The 25026-nt window shown below is 36.8% G+C and overlaps 1 protein-coding gene across 1 annotated transcript; it reads left to right on the top strand.

Annotated features, from left to right (window-relative positions):
- The first annotated feature begins 7269 nt into the window (after nucleotides 1–7269).
- Nucleotides 7270–23585, top strand: LOC100789038 (uncharacterized). Its single transcript, XM_006593812.4, has 15 exons — nucleotides 7270–7711; nucleotides 7976–8445; nucleotides 8866–10320; nucleotides 10401–10472; nucleotides 10625–10705; nucleotides 10876–10916; nucleotides 11040–11127; nucleotides 11198–11329; nucleotides 20320–20511; nucleotides 20618–20697; nucleotides 20810–20879; nucleotides 20966–21067; nucleotides 22202–22307; nucleotides 22488–22575; nucleotides 23168–23585. Exons 1-15 carry the CDS (start codon nucleotides 7387–7389, stop codon nucleotides 23358–23360), a joined length of 3495 nt encoding a protein of 1164 aa, XP_006593875.1. The 5' UTR covers nucleotides 7270–7386; the 3' UTR covers nucleotides 23361–23585.
- The last annotated feature ends 1441 nt before the right edge of the window (nucleotides 23586–25026 follow it).

The raw sequence follows: 25026 nt of genomic DNA on the forward strand, positions 1-25026 counted from the left end.
TTCAAGATGAAATCTGGGTTGTCCAGTGATGAAGTTTTCGGCTTTAAAACACTTCTGGTAGAAAAAGGCTACAATTAGAAAAAAAAGGAGTGGACTACAATGAGATCTTCTCTCTAGTAGTTAAACATACTTCAATATGTGTTTGACTGGCTCTTGTAGCAACTGTGGATATGGAGTTAGAGCAACTCGATGTCAAAACAACCTTTCTCCATGGAAGATTAGAGGAAGACATTTTGATACAACAACATGAAGGTTTTGAGCTGAAAGGAAAGAAAAAATATGTTTGTGGATTGAATGGGTTTCTTTATAGGTTGAAGCAATCTCCAAGGTAGAGGTACAAGAGATTTGATGAGTTCATTGTTTCTCATGGGTACAACATAAGTCCCTATGATTCATGTGTCTATCATAGTAAAGTGGAGGATGGTTCCCACATTTATCTGCTACTATATGTGGACAACATGTTTTTAGCATCTCAACACAAGTATGAATTTCAGAATCTGAAGTCACTACTCAATAATGAATTTGAAATGAAAGATATGATAGTTGCAAAAAATATTTTGGGTATACAGATCATGAAATATCAAGTCTAGAAGAAGTTTTTCTTATGTCAAAAGAAATACATTTAGAAAGTGCTAAATCATTTTGGGATGACATCTGCAAAACCAGTTTGTACTCCTTTGATAACGTCCATTCGTCTCATTGAACTCAATGCCACTCAGTCAGAATCAAAAAGGGAATACATGTATCGTGTTCCTTATGCGACTGTTGTTGGTAGTCTCATGTATGCAATGGTGTGCATAAGATCAGACATGGCACAAGCAGTCAATGGAGTGAGTAGGTATATGGGTAAAATTGGGAAGGAACACATGTAAGTTGTGAAAAGTATATTCAGGTACCTTAAGGGTACATCTGATATTGGATTGGTCTGTCAATGTGACACATCTTGTTCCCTTGCAAGATATTCATATTCTGATCACGCTGCAGATTTGGATGCAAGATAGTCGGTGACGTGGTATGCATTCACAGTTGACAATTCTCTTATCAGTTGGAAGGCTACACGTCAGCCCATAGTTGCTTTGTTCACTACAGAGGTTGAATACATGACTCTGGCAAAAGCAACAAAGGAAGGTATTTGGCTGAAAGATATTATTAGCAACCTCAAGTTTCCACAGGATAAAACTATCATTTTCTGTGACAATCTAAGTGCAATTTATTTAGCCAAGGATTAAGTCCATCATGAAAGGACTAATCATATTGACATCAGATACCACTCCATCCATACTGAGAAGAGGATTATAGTTCAAAAAGTTGATACAAAGGAGAATATAGTCGATATGCTCACAAAGCTTGTTCCTTGAAACAAGTTCATGCATTGTCTGGATCTACTTAATGTGGATTGTTGGGAATAAAATTGTGCTACTTCTAATTCAGAATTATTATAGAATCAAGGTGGAGATTGTTGGAAGGAGTGAACGACACTGAAAGAGGTAACTGAATGACACTATTTGTATCGTCCAGTTTAGCCCTTAGTGTTGGAATCTATCTTTTGTCCAGTGGTGCATCTAGTCTAGTCTATGTAACATCCACAAACCATCCAATAATTATGCAGAAAGATTACCCAAATATATCTTTTAGTAAAAGAAAAGGGCAAGTTGTTATAATCTTTTTAGTAAAAAAGAATATTAGAGATGTTAGTATGATAATTTATTAGATAATTGGTTTAAAGATAATAATAAAAAAAGAAACTGGCATTAGCCAATTTAAAGCCATTGAACATGAATTGTTTCATGAGAATTAGTATAGTTAGAACAAAAAAAAAAAAGAAATGGTGGTTGGTTATGCAGAAGCAAGCTTCATGATGATGAATCAAGTTGATTCAAGTAGTTTTGATGATGACAAAGATGATGACAAAAAGCCCAAAGAATGATTTCAAGATTCAGTCAACAAGTTCAAGATCAAGATAAATTTCAAGTTTCATGAGAAGAAATCAAGAAGATTCAAGAATCAAGAGAAGTTTGATTTCAAGATTCAAGAGAAGATGAATTCAAGATTCAAGAGAAGAAATCAAGAAGACTTCACAAGGGAAGTATTGAAAAGATTTTTCAAAAAACAAACATAGCACAGTTTTGTTTTTCAAAAGAGTTTTTCTCAAAATTTTCTAAGTTACCAGAGAAGTTTTTACTCTCTGGTAATCGATTACCAGTTTTTTGTAATCGATTACCAGTGGCAAAGTTTGATTTCAAAAGCTTTTAACTGAATTTACAACGTTCCAATTGTTTTTTAAATGGTGTGATCGATTATAATATATTGGTAATCGATTACCAGTGTATCTGAACGTTGAAATTAAAATTCAATTGTGAAGAGTCACATCTTTTCATAAAATGCTTTGTGTAATCGATTACATGGTTTTGGTAATCGATTACCAGTGACAAGTTTTGAATAAAAATCAAGAGATGTAACTCTTCCAATGATTTTCTCAAGATTTTCTCAAGGTTATAACTCTTCCAATGGTTTTCTTGACCAGGCATGAAGAGTCTATAAAAGCAAGACCTTGACTTGCATTTTTAGGTACTTGATACAACTTTTGTATATATTCTTTTACAACCTTTGAATCTCTTTGAACATCTTCTTGAACTTCTTCTTCTTCTTCCTTTGCCAAAAGCTTGCTGAGTTTTCTAGTTTCCAAACTTTGTTCTTTCACAGAAAACAAAAGTGTGCTATTCATCTTTTTCATTCTCTTCTCCCTTTGCCAAAAAGAATTCGTCAAGGACTAACCGCCTGAATTCTTTTTGTGTCTCTCTTCTCCCTTTTCCAAAAGAACGAAGGACTAACCGCCTGAATTCTTTTGTGTCTCCCTTCTCCATTTTCAAAGAATTCAAAACGACACAATTTGAGAATTCTTTTGATTCTTCCCTTTCCCTTAAACAAAAGATTTCAAAGGACTAACCGCCTGAGATATCTTTTGTTTCCCCTTCACAAAGTTTCAAAGGACTAACCACCTAAGAACTTTGTCTTAACACATTGGAGGGTACATCCTTTGTGGTACAAGTAAAAGGTACATCTACTTGGGTTGTTGTAACTGAGAACAAGAGAGGGTACATCTCTTGTGGATCAGTTCAAGTGGAGGATACATCCACTTGGTTGTTCAAAGAGAACAAGGGAGGGTACATCCCTTGTGGATCTTTGCTTGTAAAGGATTTTACAAGGTTGAAAGAAATCTCAAGGACCGCAGGTCGCTTGGGGACTAGATGTAGGCACGGGTTGTTGCCGAACCAGTATAAAATTCTTGTGTTTGTCTTCTTCTTCCCTACACTCTTTAATTTCGGTTGTGCACTTTAATTATTGCTTTTACTTTTGGTTAAGTTTCTATTTCTGTTCTTTACTTTCTTAACTTTATAGTAAAAGCCTAATTGAATCTAGTAACATTAAGAAGGATAAGTTTTTTTAATTAGTAAAGGTTCACTAATAATTAATTCAACCCCCCTTCTTAATTATTCCGAGGCCACTTGATCCAATAGGTTATATTTTAAATAATAATAAGTAAATATAAAGATAAAGAAAAGTTGGTCAAACAAATTTCAAACGGTCTAATTTCAAATTACGTATAACATTTATATACGAATAGACAACTCTTTTTCCTAGAATCACATAAACGGTCTCTCTTGGCATTAGTGAGTTGCTCAACGACTAAGAAGAAGGGAGAATGCGAGGAAATTATGTTGATGCAATTGGTAGATGAGAAGAAAAATAATGAAGAGCATGAATTACTTGCTTCAAGAGGTGAGCAAAATAAATTTTTTTAAAACTTTTGTGGTATAGTTCTTTAAAAGAAAGTGTGTTGTATTCTTGATATAAAGAATTTAGACCAACAAAATTCTGATTAGTGGGTGGACTTCTTCAAGAATCCATTAGGCATGATTTTCAATGATTGAATTATTTTCACTAAACAAGGATTGTCGTGGAGATATTATTTTTTTGGTATTATAACAAATTATGTTGATTTATTTATTGCTTCTTGTTCCCGTACCAAATTGATAATCAAGAAGAGAAATATAAATTATGAGTGTTTTTACTTATTTAGAATGATAAAAGGAAATTCACGTGACATAAATTCCATTAAATTTGATAAATGAGTTTTCAATTGTAAACTTACATGAATTGGAGTTTTTTTTCCTTTAAATCACATGTTGCTCAAATAAAAACATAAACATGGTTGCATTTGGTCTAATATTATAATATACTTAAGTTAAAGTGCAAGACAATAGTAAGGGAGTATATACATCTAGATGTTGATTTAAAATGATTTCACCTTTTGATATTTCTTCCGTGTGTGTTGCATTTGAATGATTGAATATGTGTTTATATATATATATATATATATATATATATGAGATATATGATAGATACTTTCATCTATGATGGGAATGAGATTTACAATAGATACCTCCATCTATGATGGGGAAGACAATGAGATACCATTGCATGAATATGAGCTCATAAATTCTTTGAAGAATCTGAGATCCACATTGGTTCCGGGAACCAAAGAATTGAGTCTAGTGATTTCGAGAATCATTGAGTCGTGTCTATGGTGTTTATTTAATTGCAACGAGGTGTTGATGTTTATTTAAATATTTTTTTTATTGAGAATGTTATGAGAATAAATTGTGATTGTTTTAATTTTGACTTTATTGGAGCATATCTTATTTTAAATTTACTACGGATAGCATGATTGATTTTCCAGATTAATGTGTTGACTGGAAACAATACTATTTGTGAATTCCTTTTTTAGAGCTTGCTTTATTTATTGAGATAATTTTTTTTAGAGCTTGTTCCAGACAATAGCATGTTCCTTTTTTAGAGCTTGTGTTATTTTCATAGCACGATGAAGAAGCTGTTGAGTTTGAGGAGACTTGGAGACATCATTTTTTTTAGTTATATTTACTTTAGTTTGGTTAGTACTTCAAAATAAGATGTCAAATGCGGCTACTTGCATTATATTTTAGTGTTCGTTTAGTTTAGATGCCCATATTTGAGGATAATGTTTTTATTTATGTAAAGATTCTTTTATTTTTTATACATTAGGTATTATCAGACTATTATGATTTTGAGATTTTAATACTCTTTTTAGTATGCTTTTATTTTGGGTTGTTATTGTAATGAAGGACAATACAATCTACCTATGCATCATCCTGTCTGTCTAGCTAGTCCATTTAGATGGTTCATTAACTTTGTTTTGTGTTGTAACTTTTTTAGTTGTTGTAGCCATTTTTGGTTATTATGTTAAACCTGCATGCTCCTATAAGAGGAGTTAGTTAGTAGGGTTCAAGTAATCGAGTTAGAGGGAGAGAGAAAGCTTTTGAGCCTAATTTAATTGTATATGTTATTTATGTTAATCGCGGTAAAACTTCCATTGTTTGCGTATTTCTCAATCTTAAAACCAACATTTATTTATGATGACGCTTTTGTGGTTATCCTTGTATTTGTTGTTGCAAATGTTATTAGGTTATGTTGACGACTAAGCTTATATTTGGTTTAAGTTACAATAATAGTATTTTTGCAAATTCAAATATAAAATTATGCATTTCAATGCATGAATTTATAAGGAAAGATTTGTTGCTTCTAGAGTTAAAGTACTTTTGAACTCTCTTAAACTTTAATCCAAACATGCATTAGGTCATTTTTGTTTGTTATTTTTTTCCAAGAAAATAAGGAGTTTACTGTAGGTTCAACTGAGATTGTGCCACTTTGTAGACAACCAGATTTTGAGATTGCTTATAAAGGAACACCATTGAGGATGGATGAAGACAAAGGAGCGATGTTAGACAATGATCATAAGTCTGATCAAGTAAAACAATTATTTACTCCATTGTCATTGTTTCGAAGAAAACAATGCATATTATTACTGTATTATTGCTTCTAATGACTCTAATGTTGTTTGGACAATCCTCCTTCATTCTATTATTGTGAATTTCTTCATGTCTTATGGAGAATCATGTTTTGACAATGAAGGAGAAAGTTGTGCCTTTGTTGATCATTTAGGCTTTCAAATTCTTTAATTAACAATAATAAAGCCATTGTATTTTTTTAAAAACAAATAAAAAGTAAAATAAATTGAGAACAACCTATAATAGCATGTAAAATCCATTGATCTACAGTGGACCATACGTGTGTTGATGGTCCATTAGAGATAGGGACATAGGGACTACAATGTGTTTTGATAGACATGGGTAGTAGTCAGTCATTTGTCCTGCTTGGTAAATACCTACCATGTGCCTGCTTTGTTACCTGCACGGTTTTGTGATAAGCAAATACCCACGAATGTCATGAGTATTCGTGGATATTTGCAAAAAAATAAAAATAGCTTAAAAATATTTTAAAAAAACACTTTTGTTATGATTTCTATTTTTTCTAATATTTTATTTCAAAAAATAATTTTAATAGCTACAACTAAAATTATTCAAATATTTTACACAATTAAAAATATTCATTGATAATTCTTAAAAATAAAAAATGAATAAATAAAAAAATTATTTTGTTACCTTCAAATAAAATTATCTAAAATTTACTTTACAAAATATAAATAAAAACAAAGCTACACTAAAATATAAGTCTAAATAAAATTATGCTAAAAAAACATAAATAAAAATAATTAAGTATTTTAATAGTGATGGTAATAGATATCCTCCAAAGTATGCTGATACACTTCAAAACATAAGTACAAGTATAAAGTACAGTAGAAAATATGTAAGTATTTTAATATTAATGAGTAATAGATAATTGCCGGTATAAACACCATGATTCATGCACTGTGTAGTTAACAAGAAGTAGTGAAAATATCTGCATCCGTTATCTAAGGATATCAATTAATTAAGTATACTTATTTTTTTTTTATCTGTTACGAATTTTATACACATGTATCCATGATGTGAATTTTTTTTCATCCCTAATTGAAAACTTCATAGCAATAAAAAAGTGATGGTTTTTTTTTTCAGTAAAAGAAAAGTTTAAATTATAAAACGAAATACAAAAATTTGGAAAACTTAATCATCTTAAAGAAAAATTTATTTCATCAGTTTTAACTTAGAATAAAACGAAAACTACATTATTTTGGAAATAATATAATTTATTTAGTCTATTATAATTAAATAATATTAACAACAAAATAAATAAATTATTTCTTAATATATAATACCAAAATTAAAAAAAGCATAAAAAACATGATTACAAAAAAATTAAATTAAACACAACCAAAATTCCATTAACCATTAACGTAAGCAAACACACACACACGCTCGAATTTCAAATGGCGAAAGAAAAACATAATTTCCCGCACAAAATTTGATTTGGCTTCGGTCCCCAATCATTGTGTAACCCAAACACGCCTCAATGGAGCCTTCAAAGACCAACGCCCAATCGGAAGAAGACGACACCGTGGCGCTGAGGAAGAAGAGGGCGCGGCGCGTGAGCTTCGCGGACAACGAAATCACCTCCGTCCACGTCTTCCGCCGCGACGACGACTCCACTTCCTCTCCCTCCGAACCCCCTTCTTCTTCCGATCCCTCCGTCCTAGGGTTTTTCCACGACCTCGCCTCCGACAGCGACGACGACGAACAACCGCAACTCGACGACGAAGCCGAAGCCGCAAACTCCTTCCTCCGCCCAATCGGCTCCCCCTCCCCCGGCGGCAGCACCACCGCCGACGACGCTGACTGTGAGCTCTATCTCTTTTCATTTCTCTTCGCTCAGTTTTGCTTATTAACGAGTAAATTACACTAATCATCCTTGAAGTTTCGTGAAATTACACAAATTCTCCCTGAAATCTGACTTACAGGGGAGTCCGGTGTAATGTTTTTCAAAAGAGCAGATAGAAGCAAGGGAGGTTTGTGTAATTTCACAAAATCTAAGGGATAATTAGTGTGATTTACTTTTTATTAATTCAATTTCGTTGCTTCTGATGTACTTACTTACTGCACAGTTGATGACGATGATGATTTTAGAGGTCCGGTGTCGGCGCATTTCATTCGACCGGATCGGTTATCGGACTCAGGCGTCTCGGATGACGTCACGATGGACTCGACGGCATTCTCGCTGCACTACCGGAGTCTCGCTCGCTCGGACTCCGGCGACATCAAGACGCGCCAGTTCGCCGGGATCACGACGCCGAGCTCTCAGGGAAGCTACATGGAGCTCACGGAGGCAAAGAAGAGGCCTGGCCAAGTGGTGCTGGACGCGGATAGCGCTGGCAGAGACTCCAACGACATGAGCATCGACGGAGACCACCAAATGAGTTTTGGATACGACATACTCTCTCCCGCGTTTGATGCTGCTGCAGTTTTGGTAGCAGAAGAAGCACTTAAGGACTTGCCACAACACAACTTGGAAGGTTCGGTTGTTTCGCCAGTCACTCACCTTCACCAGATACAGCCTTCTGATTCTTCAATCAAGGTGAGAATTAATTGCGTTTTCTTTAGTAACTACTTCTAGTTTAGGAGTTTATTTATTAATTTTTTTAAGTTTGAGTAGGTGGTGTCACTTTTGTGTGCATGTTGTATGTTTGATTTGACTGATAGTATCAAGTTGTAGGTATGTATGGTTTATTACTTTATTTATGATTTATGATGACACTTTTGTAGCTATCCTTGTATTATTTGCTGTTGCAAATGTTAGGTTACATTCAGGATTAAGCTTATGTTTGTTTTAAAGTTACAAAAAGTACTTTTGCAAATTCTAATACCAAATTGTGTGTTTCAATGCATGAATTGAGAAGGAAAGCTTTGTTGCTTCTAGAGTAAAAGTACTTTTGAACTCTCCCACTATAATCCAAACATGCAGTAAGTCATGTTTTTTTGTTTTTTTCTTCTTCAGGAAAATAAGGAGTTTTCTGTAGGTGCAATTGAGATTGTGCCAGTTTGTAGACAACTGAACTTTGAGAATGCTAATAGAGGAACACCACTGAGGGTGGATGAAGACAAAGGAACGGTGTCGGACACCGATCATAAGTCTGATCAAGTAAACCAAAATCCAATACATGGGTCTACACCAGTGTCACTGTCTGGAAGAAAACTATTAGTTATGAGGTCTCCTGATTCATCCAGGCATGCTGGAAATATAACTCAACCTTTAGTGCAATCTGGTTTGTTTGTTCCAGAGGTTCGTGTTGCACATGGTGCAACGCCATCTTCTGTACATAGAAGCATTTTGAAGATGAAAACTCTTGAGACTACTCCTGTCATGTCGGGTCTCAAAGAAGGAATGGACAGATTGAAAGCTAGATTATCAAAATACTCTCCTGGATTTTCTCTGTCAAATATAAAAGATCGTGAATACAAGCAAGATGAAAGTCGCCAAACACCTTTAGAGGAAAAACTGTTTAGTTTAACTCCAGATAGTAACGTGCATAAAGGCTTGGTTGATAGCAATGATCATGGAATTCAGTCATTTAAAAATATTTGCAAATCAAGTCAAAATGAAGAGACTGTGGATGCCAAAATAGATGAGAAAAACTTAAGTTTGATTTCAGCTCATGTTTCTTACAATGATGAAAATCCTAAGGTTGTGGAAATGGGAGCTTCTCCCTCACAGATGACTCATTTAATGAAGGTGGTAGATGTTGACCAGGCAGATAGCATGGTTGAGAAAGGGAAAGATGAAATTCCTGTTCCAAGTCCTCCCATCCAAGAGGTAACACCTCAGTTGCGCTCCCTGCCAGACCCACCCAGTATGCAAGACTTCTCAACCAAGGGTAACTTAGATGGTCATAGTCTTGATAACAGCTACCATTCAACACTCCAAGTAGCTCAGAGCCCTCTTGCTCTTACGAAAGCAGGTATTAATATTTCTTCTGGGAATAAACTGCAAGACCCACCCAGTATGCAAGACTTGACTCCCAAGGGTAACTTAGATGGTCATGGTCTTGATAATAGCTACCATTCAGCATGCCAAGTAGCTCAGAGCCCTCTTACCAAATCAGGTATTAATATTTCTTCTGGGAAGAAACTGCAAGACCCACCCAATATGCAAGACTTGTCTCCCAAAGGTAACTTAGATGGTCATGGTCTTGATAATAGCTACCATTCAGCACTCCAAGTAGCTCAGAGCCCTCTTACCAAATCAGGTATTAATATTTCTTCTGGGAAGAAAAGAAAAGGTGTCGAGATACTAAGCAATGAAGACAATATAGATAAAATAGGGAGGATTGACAGAAGTCTAGAGGTTCATAAAAGTGGGAATGGTGACCTACTCTTACTTTCGGAGCAAACAGGTTATATGAGAAGTGAAAGAGAAAAGCTTGGAGATCAGACTTCGAATGATGGGGATCTTGTATGGCTACTGTTTTATGTTGCATTATATGTAATTTCAGATGTTTAGATGGGCATCTGAACTTTTCAATTACCTTGCAGATTCTTAAAAAATTCTTAGCCAGAACAAATCAGTTGCTACCTCCTTCAGTTGATAAGCTAAATTTGAGATCGGTATGTTCTAATTTCTGGGTGTAGACTTAGAAAACTATAGTATTCAAATAAAAAATTTTGGATACTGTTGCTTAGCTTTTAGTTTTGATTGTTCACATAAATTTGTCATAGCTATTTATATAAATAATTCTTTTCCCCCTCTCAATATTTAGATTGGCAGGCTGGAAGATATTTTGGTTCATCTGCAGAAAGTTAAGAAGAAAGAGATTCTTTGTTCAGAAATTCAATCTCAGGTCTTGTTAGATTAGATAATCAAATTTAGTACACCTTTTTGGTTTTATTATATCATGAACAAGCTTACATTTTATAGTAATTAGAACATATTACTTGCTGCAAAGACAGTTTAAACCTGGCATCTGTTTATTAGCATGACATGATTCTTGTTTGTTTGTTTTTTTTGCAGCTCAAAATAACTGATCCTTTAAACATTCTTAGAGACAAGAGGTATGTTTATGTTGTTTGACCAAGTAACACTGTGAATTGTGAATTATGCTGTTTGATACACGTATGGTTATGGAACTGTTTTGGATATGATTGGTGATGTGAACTTAGGGTAATCTTTTGCAGAGTTGCTGAAACAAGAACATTGCTGTATAATATAGCATATGAGAAGGCAAAATTACAATTATTGCACGTGAAGCATGACAAGTTGCAGGTATTCTATCTTCCATGAATAGTATTTAACAATGCTCACAGTTGGTGACATGAACTTCCCTTGTAAACAGAAAAAGGTACAACAGGTAAGCTCTGGGCTTCAGGAGTGTGAGATGATAAAATTAAATTCCATCCCATCTTCATCTAAAAGTGGGGCAATGGACACTCAAGCCGGTGATAGTCATTCCCAGGGAAAATATCAGGTATAATCATGTGTGTAAAGTATTTATATAAATTGACCTGGAAGTGGAACCTGGGGACCATAATTGAAACATGGTTGTTGGAAAAAAATTTCACTGGTGTGCAGTGGATCCACTGTGAATACTCAAAACGGGGTTGCCTTTTATCCGGCTCTAGATATTGTTAAGAGAAATAGAGAATGATAGACATGATGAAATTGTGTCTGAAGTACTTAGTGGAGCTTAATTATATTGACCAAAAACGATGAATACACATATTGCAGTTATCCTAAATTCATCATTACTGTAGTTGCATGATTTTCTTAGCCCATACCACGAACCTAGATGCTATTTACATATTTTCACCAATTCCTTATTTAATTAGGGCTTTTAGTATAGTATTAAGATACTTAAGGAGTTAGCACATTGTCTTATGGATAACATCATATTACAACTCATCATATCATTTCACACGGATCATATCATTATATAAGAGAATATTATTTAGAATCTTTATTCTTTCTCTTCCTTCTTTTATATGTCTGAAATCAACTTTATTTTGACAAAGGGCCAAAGAAGTATGAGCTAAACAAAAGTAGATGAGCCAACTTTTTCTGAAGAAAATAAAATGATTGTGTTGGACTCGAGAGTTTGAACACAAACTGGAAGATTTAATTGAAAGGATTCTGGAATTAATTTGGAATTTGTAGTACAGATTACCAAACACGCATAAGCCTAAACCCTAACAAGGAATCTCCTTCAAGAAAACATCCTCAATTTAACACACATTGAATCTCACATCCTATTTAAGAAATACACAATAAAATAATTGATATCACCATTTTGTTGTAAAGATCTTCCAAGCATAGTGGTTAATCGTTTTTTTTTTTTGATCGGCAAATATAAGTATATTTATATATATAATAGCAATTGAGTACCAGAGGTACTTTGTACAAAAATAGAATTCCATAAATATGATTCCTCATTGAATAGGAATCATACTAAATAGAATTCCATAAATATGGCTACATGTTTAATTTACAGCTGCTAAAAGCCAATAAAGCTACCCTCTACTGATACAAAAAACCCTGTCTAATGTGGGTTGACCAATGATTAAAATGCAGGGAGAAATCCTTCTCTAAGTGTCTGAGCCAAGTCCAGATTAAAAACATTGCATCCTCTATCAGCTTGTTGCCATTAAAAGTAGCATTAGAGAATATGATTCTGTTGCGCATCTGCCATATGGACCATACCACAGCCAACCACCAACATTGCCATCTCTTTACCCTTATGCCATCCACCTGAACATATGAGTGTTGGAGGAAGTGGCATTTTGGTTTTAATGGAAGGGCACTTTTAATATTCATCCAAGACATGGTTTCCCACCAAATGGGCAGGATTTTCATGCAGTGAATGAATAAATGAGATGCCTCCTCCTCTTCCCTACCACAAAAAGGACATGTTAAATCCATTATCTGCACTTGTCTCCTCTCTGCAGATTCTTCTTAGTTGGCAATCTATCCCTAAACAATCTCCAAGCAAATACAGCGAATTTTCTAGGAATCTTTAACTTTCAAATCTCCTCAAAACAGTCCTCCTTACTTCCAGCTGCTCCCCTCTCCCATAACATTTTTTTTTTTTGAACTGCAAATATCATATATATTGATAACTGAAAACTGAAAGTACCAGAGGTACTACAGGTTATAAATATAAATTACAACAAAAAAGCCATATAGGCACCCAGCCAAACCATCACATACAACCAGCCCTTCCTAAAAATTTAGATAAAAACTAAAGGCATTGCTGAGGACCACTGTGTGAAAGGGACAGTGAAGTCCTTTTCCCACCCTTTCAGCCATGTCCACATAAGGAAAAGAGTGTTATCTGCCAATTTAGAGATATCAAAGGATTGGTTTTGGAAAACAATATCATTCCTGACTTTCCAAATTGATGCTGTAGCTGCCAGCCACCAGATTTTCCATCTTCTACCGACAGTCCGATTTCCTACAGTAGGAGCATGTTGAAGGAAATTATCCATTGGTCTACAATGGATGGTCCTGTCTTCCTTCACCCAGGATAGAAATTCCCACCACAAAGGTTGAATTTTGTCACATGTGAAGAATAAATGGGGAGCAGATTCAGGCTTGCTGTTGCAGAAGGGGCACAGGTCATTATTAATAAGGATTTGCCTCTTGGCCAAGTTGTCCTTAGTGGGAAGTCTATCCCATAACAATCTCCAAGCAAAGGACAGTGCTCTCGGGGGGATTTTGATATCCCAAAGTTGCCGGAAAGCCAGGTACTGGACCTCAGAAAACTGCTCATCTTTTAGAAGCTGGTAGGCCGATTTAGTAGAGAAGTTGCCACTAATGTCAGCTCTCCAAACCCAAGTGTCATTGAGATTGCTATTAAGCCTAGTCATTGAAATGAGATCAATGAACTTGGAAGCAATTTCTGTCTCATGATCAAACAGGTTTCTTCTCCAAAGAAGATTCCATTCCCAACCATCCTCAGAAAAGGATCCCATATCAGCCGCTGTATGATTTCTTTGAGAAGAGATTGAGTATAACTCTGGAAATTGATCTTTGAGAGGGAATCCATCCTCAGCCTATACATCTTCCCAAAACAAAATTTGGTCACCCCTACCCATCTTCCAGCAGAATTGTTTCAAGACAGCATTCATATTATGATCTTGGTTGAGAGCCTTTAGATCAGCCCACCAATTGGAGAAATAGTGTTTGTGATGCCCCTTGTCCAGTCCTCTCCACCCCTTATATTTGGAAATCAAGATCCTATTACACAGCTGGTCTGGTTGATGAAACATGAACCATTTCCATTTGATTAGTAGAGAATTATTTAAAATTCTCAAGTCTTGGATCCCCAATCCTCCTGCATCTCTAGAAGCACAGCATTGTGTCCAAGAAATCCAAGCTATCTTCTCATCTGATTTCCCTCCCCACAGAAATTGTCTTTGGATGGAGGATAGCCTATTAATTACTGTTTTAGGGGCCTTGAAGAAGGAAAGGTAGAACAAAGGTAAAGCTGTTAAAACAGCCTTAATAAGAGTGAGTCTGCCAGCCATGGATATGTTTCTCTTATTCCACCTATTCAACCTATCTTCAAATTTCCTAATTACAGGATCCCATATCATCCTTCTTTTGGGATTAACAGCAATCGGAATTCCTAAATAGCTGAAAGGAAATTGAAGTAAGGCGCAGTTAAGATGATTTGCAGCATGAAGACACCAATCTTCTGTTTGCCCAATAGCTCCAAATTTGCTCTTAGCAAAGTTAATTCTCAAACCAGACACCAGCTGAAAACATCTTAGGATACCCTTCACAGTTTTGACATTTTCCATAGATGCTTCTCCAAAGAATATCGTGTCGTCAGCATATTGAAGAATGTCAACAGGCACCTTGTTGCTTCCCACCAAGAAGCTAGAGAAACACTGCTTTGACACAGCTTCCCTCATGAGACCTGTCAATCCTTCAGCCACTAGATCAAATAAAAAAGGGGCCAAAGGGTCCCTTGTCTCAACCCTCTTTGAGGTTTGAATTCAGCAGTAGGACTGCCATTCACAAGGACAGATATGGAAGCTGAAGTAAGGCACCCCCTGATCCACCTAGACCACTTCTCAGGAAATCCCATTCTGTTGAGCATATAAAAAAGAAACTGCCAAGAGACAGAATCGTAGGCCTTCTCGAAGTCCACTTTGAAAATCATGCAAGGTCTCTTAGATCTTCTAGCCTCCTCGACCACTTCATTTGCCACCAAAACACCATGAAGCAGCTGTCTCCCTTTAATAAAAGCTGTCTGCCTCTCATCAATAATCTGAGACATGATGTTTCTCATCCTATTAGCCAGCAATTTGGTGATAACTTTATACATACAACCTATGAGGGAGATAGGCCTGAAGTCACTAATGAGCTGGGGATCCTTTATCTTAGGTATCAGAGCAATGAAGGAAGAGTTGCTTCCTTTAGGGAAAGTAGCATTAACATAGAACTCTGATATAAACCTAAGGAATTCAGGTTTTAAATCCTCCCAAAAGAATTTAATGAATCTGAAGTTGAAACCGTCTGGCCCCGGACTTTTATCATTTCCACAGCTCCACATAGCACATCGCACCTCTTCTTCTTTAAAAGGTTCAATCAAAGAATCCCTCTGAATATGAGTTAAAACATTGAATGAGACTCCATCCAAGTTAGCCCTATGCAGCTGGGATTCCTGAAATCTTCTCTGGAAATGCTGCATTATTTCAGCTTTAATGAGGTTAGGGTCTTCCACCCAACAGTTGTCAATTGTTAACCCTCTCAAGTTGTTTCTTCTCCTGCTGTGATTAATTAATTTATGGAAATAATTGGAGTTGCTGTCCCCCTCCTTTATCCATCTGCTTCTGGACTTTTGTCTCAAGGTGGATTCATAGAAATCAGCCTTGTCCCAAAGCTCAGCTTGAAGCTTTTTCAGCAGCTGAACTTGTTGCTCAGAAGGTTGGGATGACAAAGAGTTCTCCAATTCATTCATCTCCTGCTGGATTTGATTCACCTTGGTACACATGTCTGCTGCATTCTCTTTACTCCATAGCTTCAGTCTAGCTTTTAAGATCTTGAACTTATTTTTTAAAACAAATCCACCCCATCCGAAAGGCTGGTTGTCAGCCCAACAGTCCCTCACCACTTTCTGGTACTCCTTGTTGAGCCAAGCATCAAAAACCTTGAAAGGCTTTGGACCCCAGTCGATGCTTTTTGATTTCAAAATTATGGGACAGTGGTCAGAGTAGTTCCTTTCTAAATTACATTGGGAGCTATCTGGCCATTTATCTAACCACCCATCACTAACCAAGACTCTATCAATCTTGCTTTTACAAGATCCATTAGGCCTGACCCAGGTAAAAGGCTTTCCCATGCAAGGTATATCCTCAACTTCTAAATCGGCAATCCACTCATTAAACTCAGCTATGGTACTGTTATCAGAATTGCTGCGATTGCATCCCATTCTTTCTGAAGGATGTCTAATGCAATTGAAGTCCCCTAGAAAACACCAACTTGAGTCTTGGGATTGAGTCTTTATGTTTTTTAAATTCTGCCACAGCTGTCTCTTTCCTTGGAGGTCACAGGGAGCATATATGTTAGCCACAACCACCCTATGCATGTCAGGCAGCCAAACTCCACCTAGCAAAATGAAGTCTTTGTCCATAACCTGAGAATCAACCTGAAAAGTATTAGGGTTCCAGGCACAGAGGAGCCCCCCAGCAGCATTGATAGCAGGTTGCCAAACCCAAGCCACGTCAGATTGGCCCCACAAAGATCGACAGCAAGCTTCATCCAAAGCTTCTCTCTTAGTTTCTTGAAGGCATAACAGATCTATTTTGAATTTCCCCACCAACTTCCTGATAGAGGTCCATTTAATTCCTCTACCTAACCCTCTAATGTTGTAAGATAAGATATTCATCGCAGAATCTTCCTATTGCCCAGCTCCATAGCCTCTTTCCTGTCCCGATATTCCATATTAACAAAGCTGTGAATACCATCTTCCTGTTCCATATCAGCAGCTTGAACACCCAGAATCTTCGCGAGACACCATTGCTGTTTGGCCTGTTCTATGGCTTGAGAATTATTTTCTGCTGCATTTATAGAAAGTTGACCTTTCTCAGAATCGTCAGATTTAGGGCCATTGTCAATCAGCCCACTAACATGCTGCTGACCAATGCCCTCCTTTATCAAGTTTGGTTCTTCAGCAACAGGCTCAAGAGATATAGCTCTTGCTGATGCGCTTCGTTGCCTTGAATAAACTTTAGAGAACATATCCGGGCTTTCTTTAGCTAAATGGGCCTTAGATGGATAAATATTCTTGTTGCACCCCTTAGACTTTCCTATTGGGCCCAACTTAGTACTTGGGCCACTCTCCAAATGAAGTTGCGTAGACAATTTATCTAGGTGCAGTCCCGTAGCCACTTGTGCTGCCAAGCTTTCCCCATTTAAGTTAAACACCTTTTGAGGACTTCCTTCAACATTCAAAATGTTTCCCGAAAGATCTCCATCCTCCTGCCATGACCCAGCTTTTGCCTTAGTCGAGGTTTCCTTTTCCGGTGCTTCAACTCCTGTGATCTTCTCTGCCGGGTACTTAGCAGAGTCAACATTAGCTAAAAGGGGAGGCTGAGACCGGTTATGGTCATCTCTAACCGCTGACTTCTTCCTGCAGGTGTCGTCAGAGGTATTATTACCCGTCGGACTACAGTGGGTAACAGTACCTTGGCCGAGACAACTGGTTATGTCGTGAGACCAGTGGTTCGAGCCGTGGGTCGTCTTCTTCACAGATAACTCCGGCGAGAAAGAGAACGTCGTGTCGGAGGCGTCGTCGTCTGCTCCGTCATGTCCGTCATCGGACGGAATCTCATCAGTCCAATCATCATGCACATCGTTCCGCTTGTGCCTCGCGTCGCCATCTTCTCCGATCTCCTCCACCATCCAAACGTTATGGTCTATGTTCCTCAGGCGAACAGTGACTAGCTTGGTAATCGTCGGCGGGAGTGGGGTTCGGACTAATAGCCGTGCCCGGTCCAAACGTCGGCGATCCTCGGTATCATCATCTGGTTCTATCACGTCACCAATACATGCAACAAGCTTCCGCATGTTATCAGTATCCCAAACCTCAATCGGGAAGCCCCATAACTGTATCCAAATGACCCGATTATTTGGTTTGAGTCCTGGTCGCCACTTCTCTAGAGAATAAAATATTGATTTGCCACCGTCCATCTCCGATGATATGATTTGTTGGGCTGTATCGTTGGATAATCCGGTGAGCAGAACCATGTCATCACCCAGAAATTTGGTACGAACGTTGTACCCAAAATCCCACGATATACGATCCTCCATGCTCTCCATCGCCATAGGTGTTTTTAGTTTCCCAACCCAAGCCCCATTGCACCAGTAGTCGTCGTTGTCATTGGTTGGGATGGAAAGAACGAAAGATGAGGCTACGTCTGTCACCTTATTGCCTGAAACACCACCCTTAGCCGTCACCTCTGCGTATGATCTCATTCGAGGTATAGAGCCTTCTTGTCGACCTTTGTTAGCGTTTTTCTTTTGCTCCCCTCCTTTTGTGATGATTGACTGCACGACTTGAGTTCTGGTTGGTCTAATTGGTCTGGCAAATCTGGGAATATTAACAAAGAGCTTCTGGTCTTTGATGAATATGTTATCCAGATGAACCTCCAGGCGTTTAACATCCGACACTCCTTTAAACCGCACGAAACCATATCTTCTTCCATCCTTATTGCGACGTTTGGCGATATATACCTCGCGCACATCCCCCCATCTCTTAAAGTTTTCCCACAAAGTTACTTCGTTAGCTTCGTCAGGGAAGTGAGTAAAATAAAAGGATGTGATATCATCCTTATATCTCCAGTTGGGATAGTGCTCTGATGGCTTACTTCTTGTATCATGGTTATCAGAAGTTCTGTGGGTTTCTGCGTTTTTCTTCCGTGCTTTCGCTGATCTCCGACTGATGACCTCCGTCCATTCTCCTTCCTTCTCATATTTGTCGTCCTTCCCATGTTCGTTATGCCACCCCCTATCCTCAGAATTCCCCCTTTGTTCACTATCACTCCATCTTCGTCGTTGTCTTCCTCTTAATTTCCCCTGAGACCGTTGATGATCTCGTGGCAAGGAATGAAGTCTAGCATGTCTTTGATCTCCACCTAGCAATCGCTCCCTCGTTCTACCAGTGATCGTCGTACCCTCTCTCGGACCATCTCTGTGTCTCGCTCTATGGCTATCTCTGACGCCGTCACCCTGTATGTCTCTATCTCTCTCTCGCTCTCCAGCTTTGTCTCTCACTTTCTCTCTCTCTCTCTCTTTCTCTCTCTCTCTCTTTCTCTCTCTCTCTTTCTCTCTCTCTCTCTTTCTCTCTCATCTCTCTTTTATACCTTGACGGGTCTCCCCTCCCATAACATTTGATAGGCACTGCTTGTAGAGTATGTGCCTGAAGGGTGTCCTGTCCACTCCCATACATCAACTCCCTGTTGCTGTATATGCCTACCTTCGACCTCTTCAAGGAAGCTGACAGCAGAATCAATTTCAGAGTCAAACAGTGGTCTTCTCCATAGGAAATGCCACTCCCAACCATTATCCTTGTGAGATCCCATTTGTCGGATAGTGTGGTGCTGCTGTGATGAAATGAGATAAAGTCTAGGATGTTTTTCTGCTAATGATTCCTCCTGACACAACCACCTATCCTCCCAAAATTTAATCCTGTCTCCAACTCCTACCTTCCATCGGAATCCATCTTGGATAGCTCTGCCTTGGTATGGATGACCCATAGCCCTTTTTATATCCCTCCACCAAATAGATTCATTGGCTGGCCTTCCACCTTCCTCCCCACCCCTCCATCCACCATATTTAGACTCCAATACTCTAGTCCAAAGATCTCCTTGGCACTGTAACAAATACCGCTTCCAATTGCCTAGTAGAGCAAGATTAAAAGCGTTGATGTCCTTGATGCCAAGCCCTCCCCTTTCTTTTGGTAAGCATACTGTGTCCCACCTAATCCATGCGATCTTGTTTTGGTCAGGACCAGCTCCCCATAGAAATCGACGTTGTATTTTCACTAGCTTATCCACCACTAATTGAGGCACCCTGAAAAAAGAAAAGAAATAATTTCTAATCGTGGATAGCTGTGTGGAGCTGATGACCCCATAAATGCTATACAATGAAAATAATTTCTAATCACAAAAATAGATGATCAGATTTTAAAATTACTCGAAACATTATCATTATTTATGCTCAAATATTGATAGTTTAAAGATACAACCACCATTAATCAAAGGCATAATTAACTATAATAAATCAACTATATTCTGTTTAATCCTAAGGTTTGTCAGATGCATGATATATTTTCCTTTGCATTTGTTCCCAGTTCCTGTTCATAGTTTGATGGTGCAACTTGATCATAAAAAGTTCGACCTGTTGTGCTGTGCGATTGCATTTCAATTGGCAAATTTTATCGTTCATTGCTAGGTTTCTTGCAAAAAAGTATTGGAAACGAAGCAGGAGCTTGAAGCTTTGGAATCAAATGCAAAGTCCTTGAGTGAATTCTTACATAGCCACTGCAAGATGGAAGGGGATCAAAGCTATACCAACACCATTAAAGCTGTTTCTGGTTATTTGCAGAAGAGGATGCCTTGCAAATCTATATGCCAGAATTTGAAGGTTGTGTGACACTGACTTTAAATATGGTCCTTGTCCACATACAAGATATAATATCATTTTCTGAATTCTGGCAAACATCTTATTTGTTTCTGCTTTTTCTCCCCAGTTGTGGGAAATTGAAGATTTTGAGTGCAAGGATGGTTGTTACAAAGTATGTCTCAACTATTGTGGTTATGTAACCCAAAGGTTAGTTAATTTTGCTTCATTTCCTTATTTTTTGTGATTGAAAAGCTTAAGTATATCTTTTATGTTATGATGATTAAATATGGAAGTTCCTACTTATTTTGATGGAATGTAGGTTCACAGTAAATACTGGCCAATCTAGCATAATAATATCAAATAACTTGAATGATGTGAATATTGGGAAGGTAATTTGGTTGACAATTTATCTGTTTTATTACAACATTCAATATTCATACCTTTTTCTTTTCTAATATGATGTGTTTATTTTCAGACCTTCCCAAACTTGGATGCTGTTTCTGCATTTTTGTTTGTCCTAAATCCTCATACCACAAAGAAATGCAGTGGTTCAAGCATTATGGCACGTGAGACACAGGTACAATACTTTATTTCTTATGATAATTTTCTTGTAGCAAGTTAGTTTTATTTCATTTTTGTCTCATATAGTTTGATGGGCTTCAATGCTGGGTGTACAATTAATGAAGACTATTGTAGAAAGAAAAAGAGCAACAAGGATGATTTGAGAGAGGGGATGGTAGTTATGCAGGACTCTAACCAACATGACACGTGACAGCAACAGATGGGGGAGAAGGATGCTGAAATCACCAATGGGGGGTGGGGGGTGGGTGCTGAGTAGTGGGAGTGAGGGGATCGTGTGGGGAAAACTAGTGGGTTGGCGTTGGCTGGTGCCATAGGGCAGAGAACTCTCCTGATACTTTTCTTTCATTGGTTCTTGGTTATTTTCCTCATTCTGCTACTCTTGTTTTGTAACCACTTGTTCTCTAGAATCTTTCCAATTAATTCTATACTAATTCAGTCTCTATCAGTTACCATCCTGTCTGTGCCTGCATGTAAGCCTTTTCAATGTATTTTCATTGTTTACCTTCTGCGACTACTTCATTGTTCACACGATACTGTCCTTGATGAATATATTCATGAAGATCACCAGAGAAAAGCATGCAGCATCCTGCTGAATGATGAAGTGGCTAGTTTTGCTAGCGTAGTGGCCATAGAAAGAAAGCCAAATGTAAAAGTCATTTTTCCATAGAGGGAAAGTGTCTGCATAGTCCAGGTCAAAGATTTGAGCATATCCTTTGACTGCTAGAGACTTGAGGCCATCAATTTTCCATTCTTGAATGTATGAATCTGATGACAGCCTGCAATGGATTTCTTGGAGGTAAAGGGACTAGTTTCCAAGCTGCCAAATTGAAATGCATTCATTTCATCAAATGTGGCTTGTCACCACCCAAGATCGGATAAAGCTCCAGCTGGAGACATAGGGATAGACAAAAGAAGAAACACAAACCTATTGCAAAGAAGACAGTGATAATTCAGAGCAACATAATGAACAGTGGGGTTATAAGTTGATCGTATACTTATTTATTTCTTGGGCATACAGTGTTCTTTTACATCCTCATAGGTTTCAAGTATTAAAAAATAGCAACTGATAATTACTGCTATTCTTCCAAGTTCCAATATCCTGTTGTAGCTGACATGCTATTCTATGCAGATAACCAGTTCACTGCTAAGTAATTTGCTAGATGTGGTTGAGGAGGTTCAATCAGCTCAGATAGAGATTAGAAATTTGGTTGGTGCAAAGTTCTATTCTCATTCAGGTTAACAAGTTTTCTTTACTCTTTGAAATCTTCTCATTTCAGCCATGGAGTTGAATCCTCAATTATGTGCTGAAAATTCTACTAATATTTGATTGGAAGTTGATGCTACCTTGCATTTTCATTGAAACATGTTGATAAGGCCAAACTGAATTTTCTCTTTAATTCATACCGCCTTTGCAGTTCAGCGGCTTGATTTGCAGCTGTCCTTCATTGATTTCTGTAGTGGGAGAAAGGTTAAAGTGACCTTTGATATAACATGCTTAAAATGGTAAAATTTTGCATCCTTTTTGTTTTCAATTTCATGTCCTTCTGAGTTGATCCTTTCTTGTTGGGTGTTCCATATCCAATCTTCATTCTGATTTTGTATTCGCACTTTATATGCACCTGCAATTTATCTTAATTTTTTTATTATTATTATTAGGCCTAAATATGTTTAAGATTCCTTCAAATATAATGGTTTTTACTTTTAGTCGTGGGAATTTTTTTTTTAGGTTTTTGATTCATGTTTGCCGTTACATGTTTTGGTCTCTGCTGACTGCCATAAACGGGGCCATTAACCGCAATATGTTATATGTTCCTGAAATCATAAAACCTAGTTAAACCACTATTATTATTAATATTACAATTACTATCATTATTATTTTGCAACAGAAATTTAATATTTATTGTGATCTGGTTTTACTGTGACTGGTTTCAACTCCTGATTAGCCAATGCTCGTTGATCTGATTTGAAGTATTATTTCTACATTTTAGTTTTTTCATAATACTATTCTTATGTGAGATTAGCTTGATTTTTGGTTCAATGTTTTTGCATTTGCAACTAAAGACACTGATTGATTTGGAAAATGGTTTCTGAGCAGTGGGGTCTATCCTGCTGAGGTCCTTCCATCTCAAATACTTGATCCTTCCAGTGGGGAACAAAAGTCTCTGCCTTCATCGCTTGTAGATGAACTCAGAACTGCTGCAGAGAGTGTGAGAGTTGGATATTCAAGAATTATTAGACTTTGTAGATGTATTTCCCAGGTAGTTCAGGCTTCAACAAAAAGCAGATGATTGGTAATTATGGCTCCTCTGATTGCTTTCGTTGTTGCCATGATAGTTCATTAGTTTCATCTTGTTTATCTTCGCTTCACATCATGGTGTTGCTACAAACGGGTGACAATGTCGTGCAGTATGCGGAAAATTCATGTTATTATCCACTGGATAATGCTACAATGAGTTTGAGACAATGATTTGGTTGAAATCGGTTTAAGGCCTGTAGATTTTTTCAGCTAAAAAGATATTGTTTTTCTTTTATAAAAAAATTATGGAAGAAATCATAATATTTGAAAGACATTATTTTTATTTTTTAAACAATTTATTTAAGATTCGCATGGCTAGAAAGAAAACGTAAGTATCTTTTTTATCAATACAAATTTATATAAAAAATTCATGGGATGTTTCTATTAAATCGTCATGGATCTATAGTGATTTATATATTAATATATTTTTATGTAATATCTAAAGAAATTTAAATATAAATTGAAATTGAAATCCTAAATACAAAATTTTGAATTAGATTTAAATTCAGTGTATAAAAGAAGAGATTTAAATTATCAAAAAATAGGAATAATAAATTTATTAGGTAAAAACAATTTTAATATTTAGACAAACAATGAATCTATTAAAACTATTAGACCAATGAACTTGGAAATATACTTATATGAAAACAATTATAACAATGAACTTAAAAACTATTAAAAACACAAAAATAGACTATAGTCTAGATTTAATTTACATGGATAAGATAAAACAATTCCACGAAATAATTTTGATTTTTGTCATGTAATTAAATATAATTTAATTAGGTATGGTTTGCTGTTGTTTATGGTTACATAGGAAATTAGGAATGGTATCATCTTTAGAAGTGTAATAGTTAACAGCGAATACTTGATTGAGTTAATTAAATGTAGAACTTGGTTTGCTTAAATCCAAGGATTGGATTTTTATGTTTTCAGATGCAAAAAGGTTGGATATCTTTTGTACCTCATTTTATATATATTTTTTCTTTGGCTGATAAAAAATAATTGAATATGTTTACTGCAAACAATTTAATCAAACATGCATTTTCTTCTTCATTATGATTGTAGTTGAAGGTGGTTTTATAGGATTGGAAGGAAGTTGTTGCGGCAACTGTTGGTTGGACAACATTTGATTTTCTTCCTCATCATGATTTTGTTTCTCGTTTTTCACTTCCAGGAAAAAAAAACGATTGTAGTTGTTGAAGGTGGTTTTATAGGAATGGAAGTTGTTACTGCAAGTGTTGGTTGGACAACATTATGCTGTTAGTGGAATTATCCTTTTGGAGAAAATATTTTTCAAATTCATGAAAGTTTCAAATTAGAAATTTAGCCAAATTGGTTGCTGCAGTATTTTACGCACAATAACTTATGTCAATGCAGAAAGTTTCCTTCCAACTAAATAAACTGTTACGGCTGTTAGTTATGTCAATGCAGTTGCTTCAAATTTGTGGATACCACACAGCCACAGTAACCTATTGAGAAAGTGAATGCCTTATGATCCTGGCATAAGAATGTTTTTTGGCAGCAATTTTCTTCACTTTTGTTTTGCTTGGGACGATTACACGAGCTTTCAATGTTTCCTTCTAACTATACAGGCACCAGTTACTATTTATTGGGTGTTAACAACTTTGTTAGGTTTCTCATTAGGTGGCTGCTGT

This window comes from Glycine max, chromosome 13 (assembly GCF_000004515.6).
Source record: "Glycine max cultivar Williams 82 chromosome 13, Glycine_max_v4.0, whole genome shotgun sequence".
Classification (NCBI taxonomy): Eukaryota; Viridiplantae; Streptophyta; class Magnoliopsida; order Fabales; family Fabaceae; genus Glycine; species Glycine max.

Excerpts from the sequence above, each read along its gene's own strand:
- LOC100789038 (XM_006593812.4), top strand. The coding sequence starts at position 7,387 with ATGGAGCCTTCAAAGACCAACGCCCAATCGGAAGAAGACGACACCGTG. Across the intron at positions 7,712-7,975 it reads CACCGCCGACGACGCTGACT|TTGATGACGATGATGATTTT; the intron begins GTGAGCTCTATC and ends CTTACTGCACAG. Across the intron at positions 22,576-23,167 it reads GATATAACATGCTTAAAATG|TGGGGTCTATCCTGCTGAGG; the intron begins GTAAAATTTTGC and ends GTTTCTGAGCAG.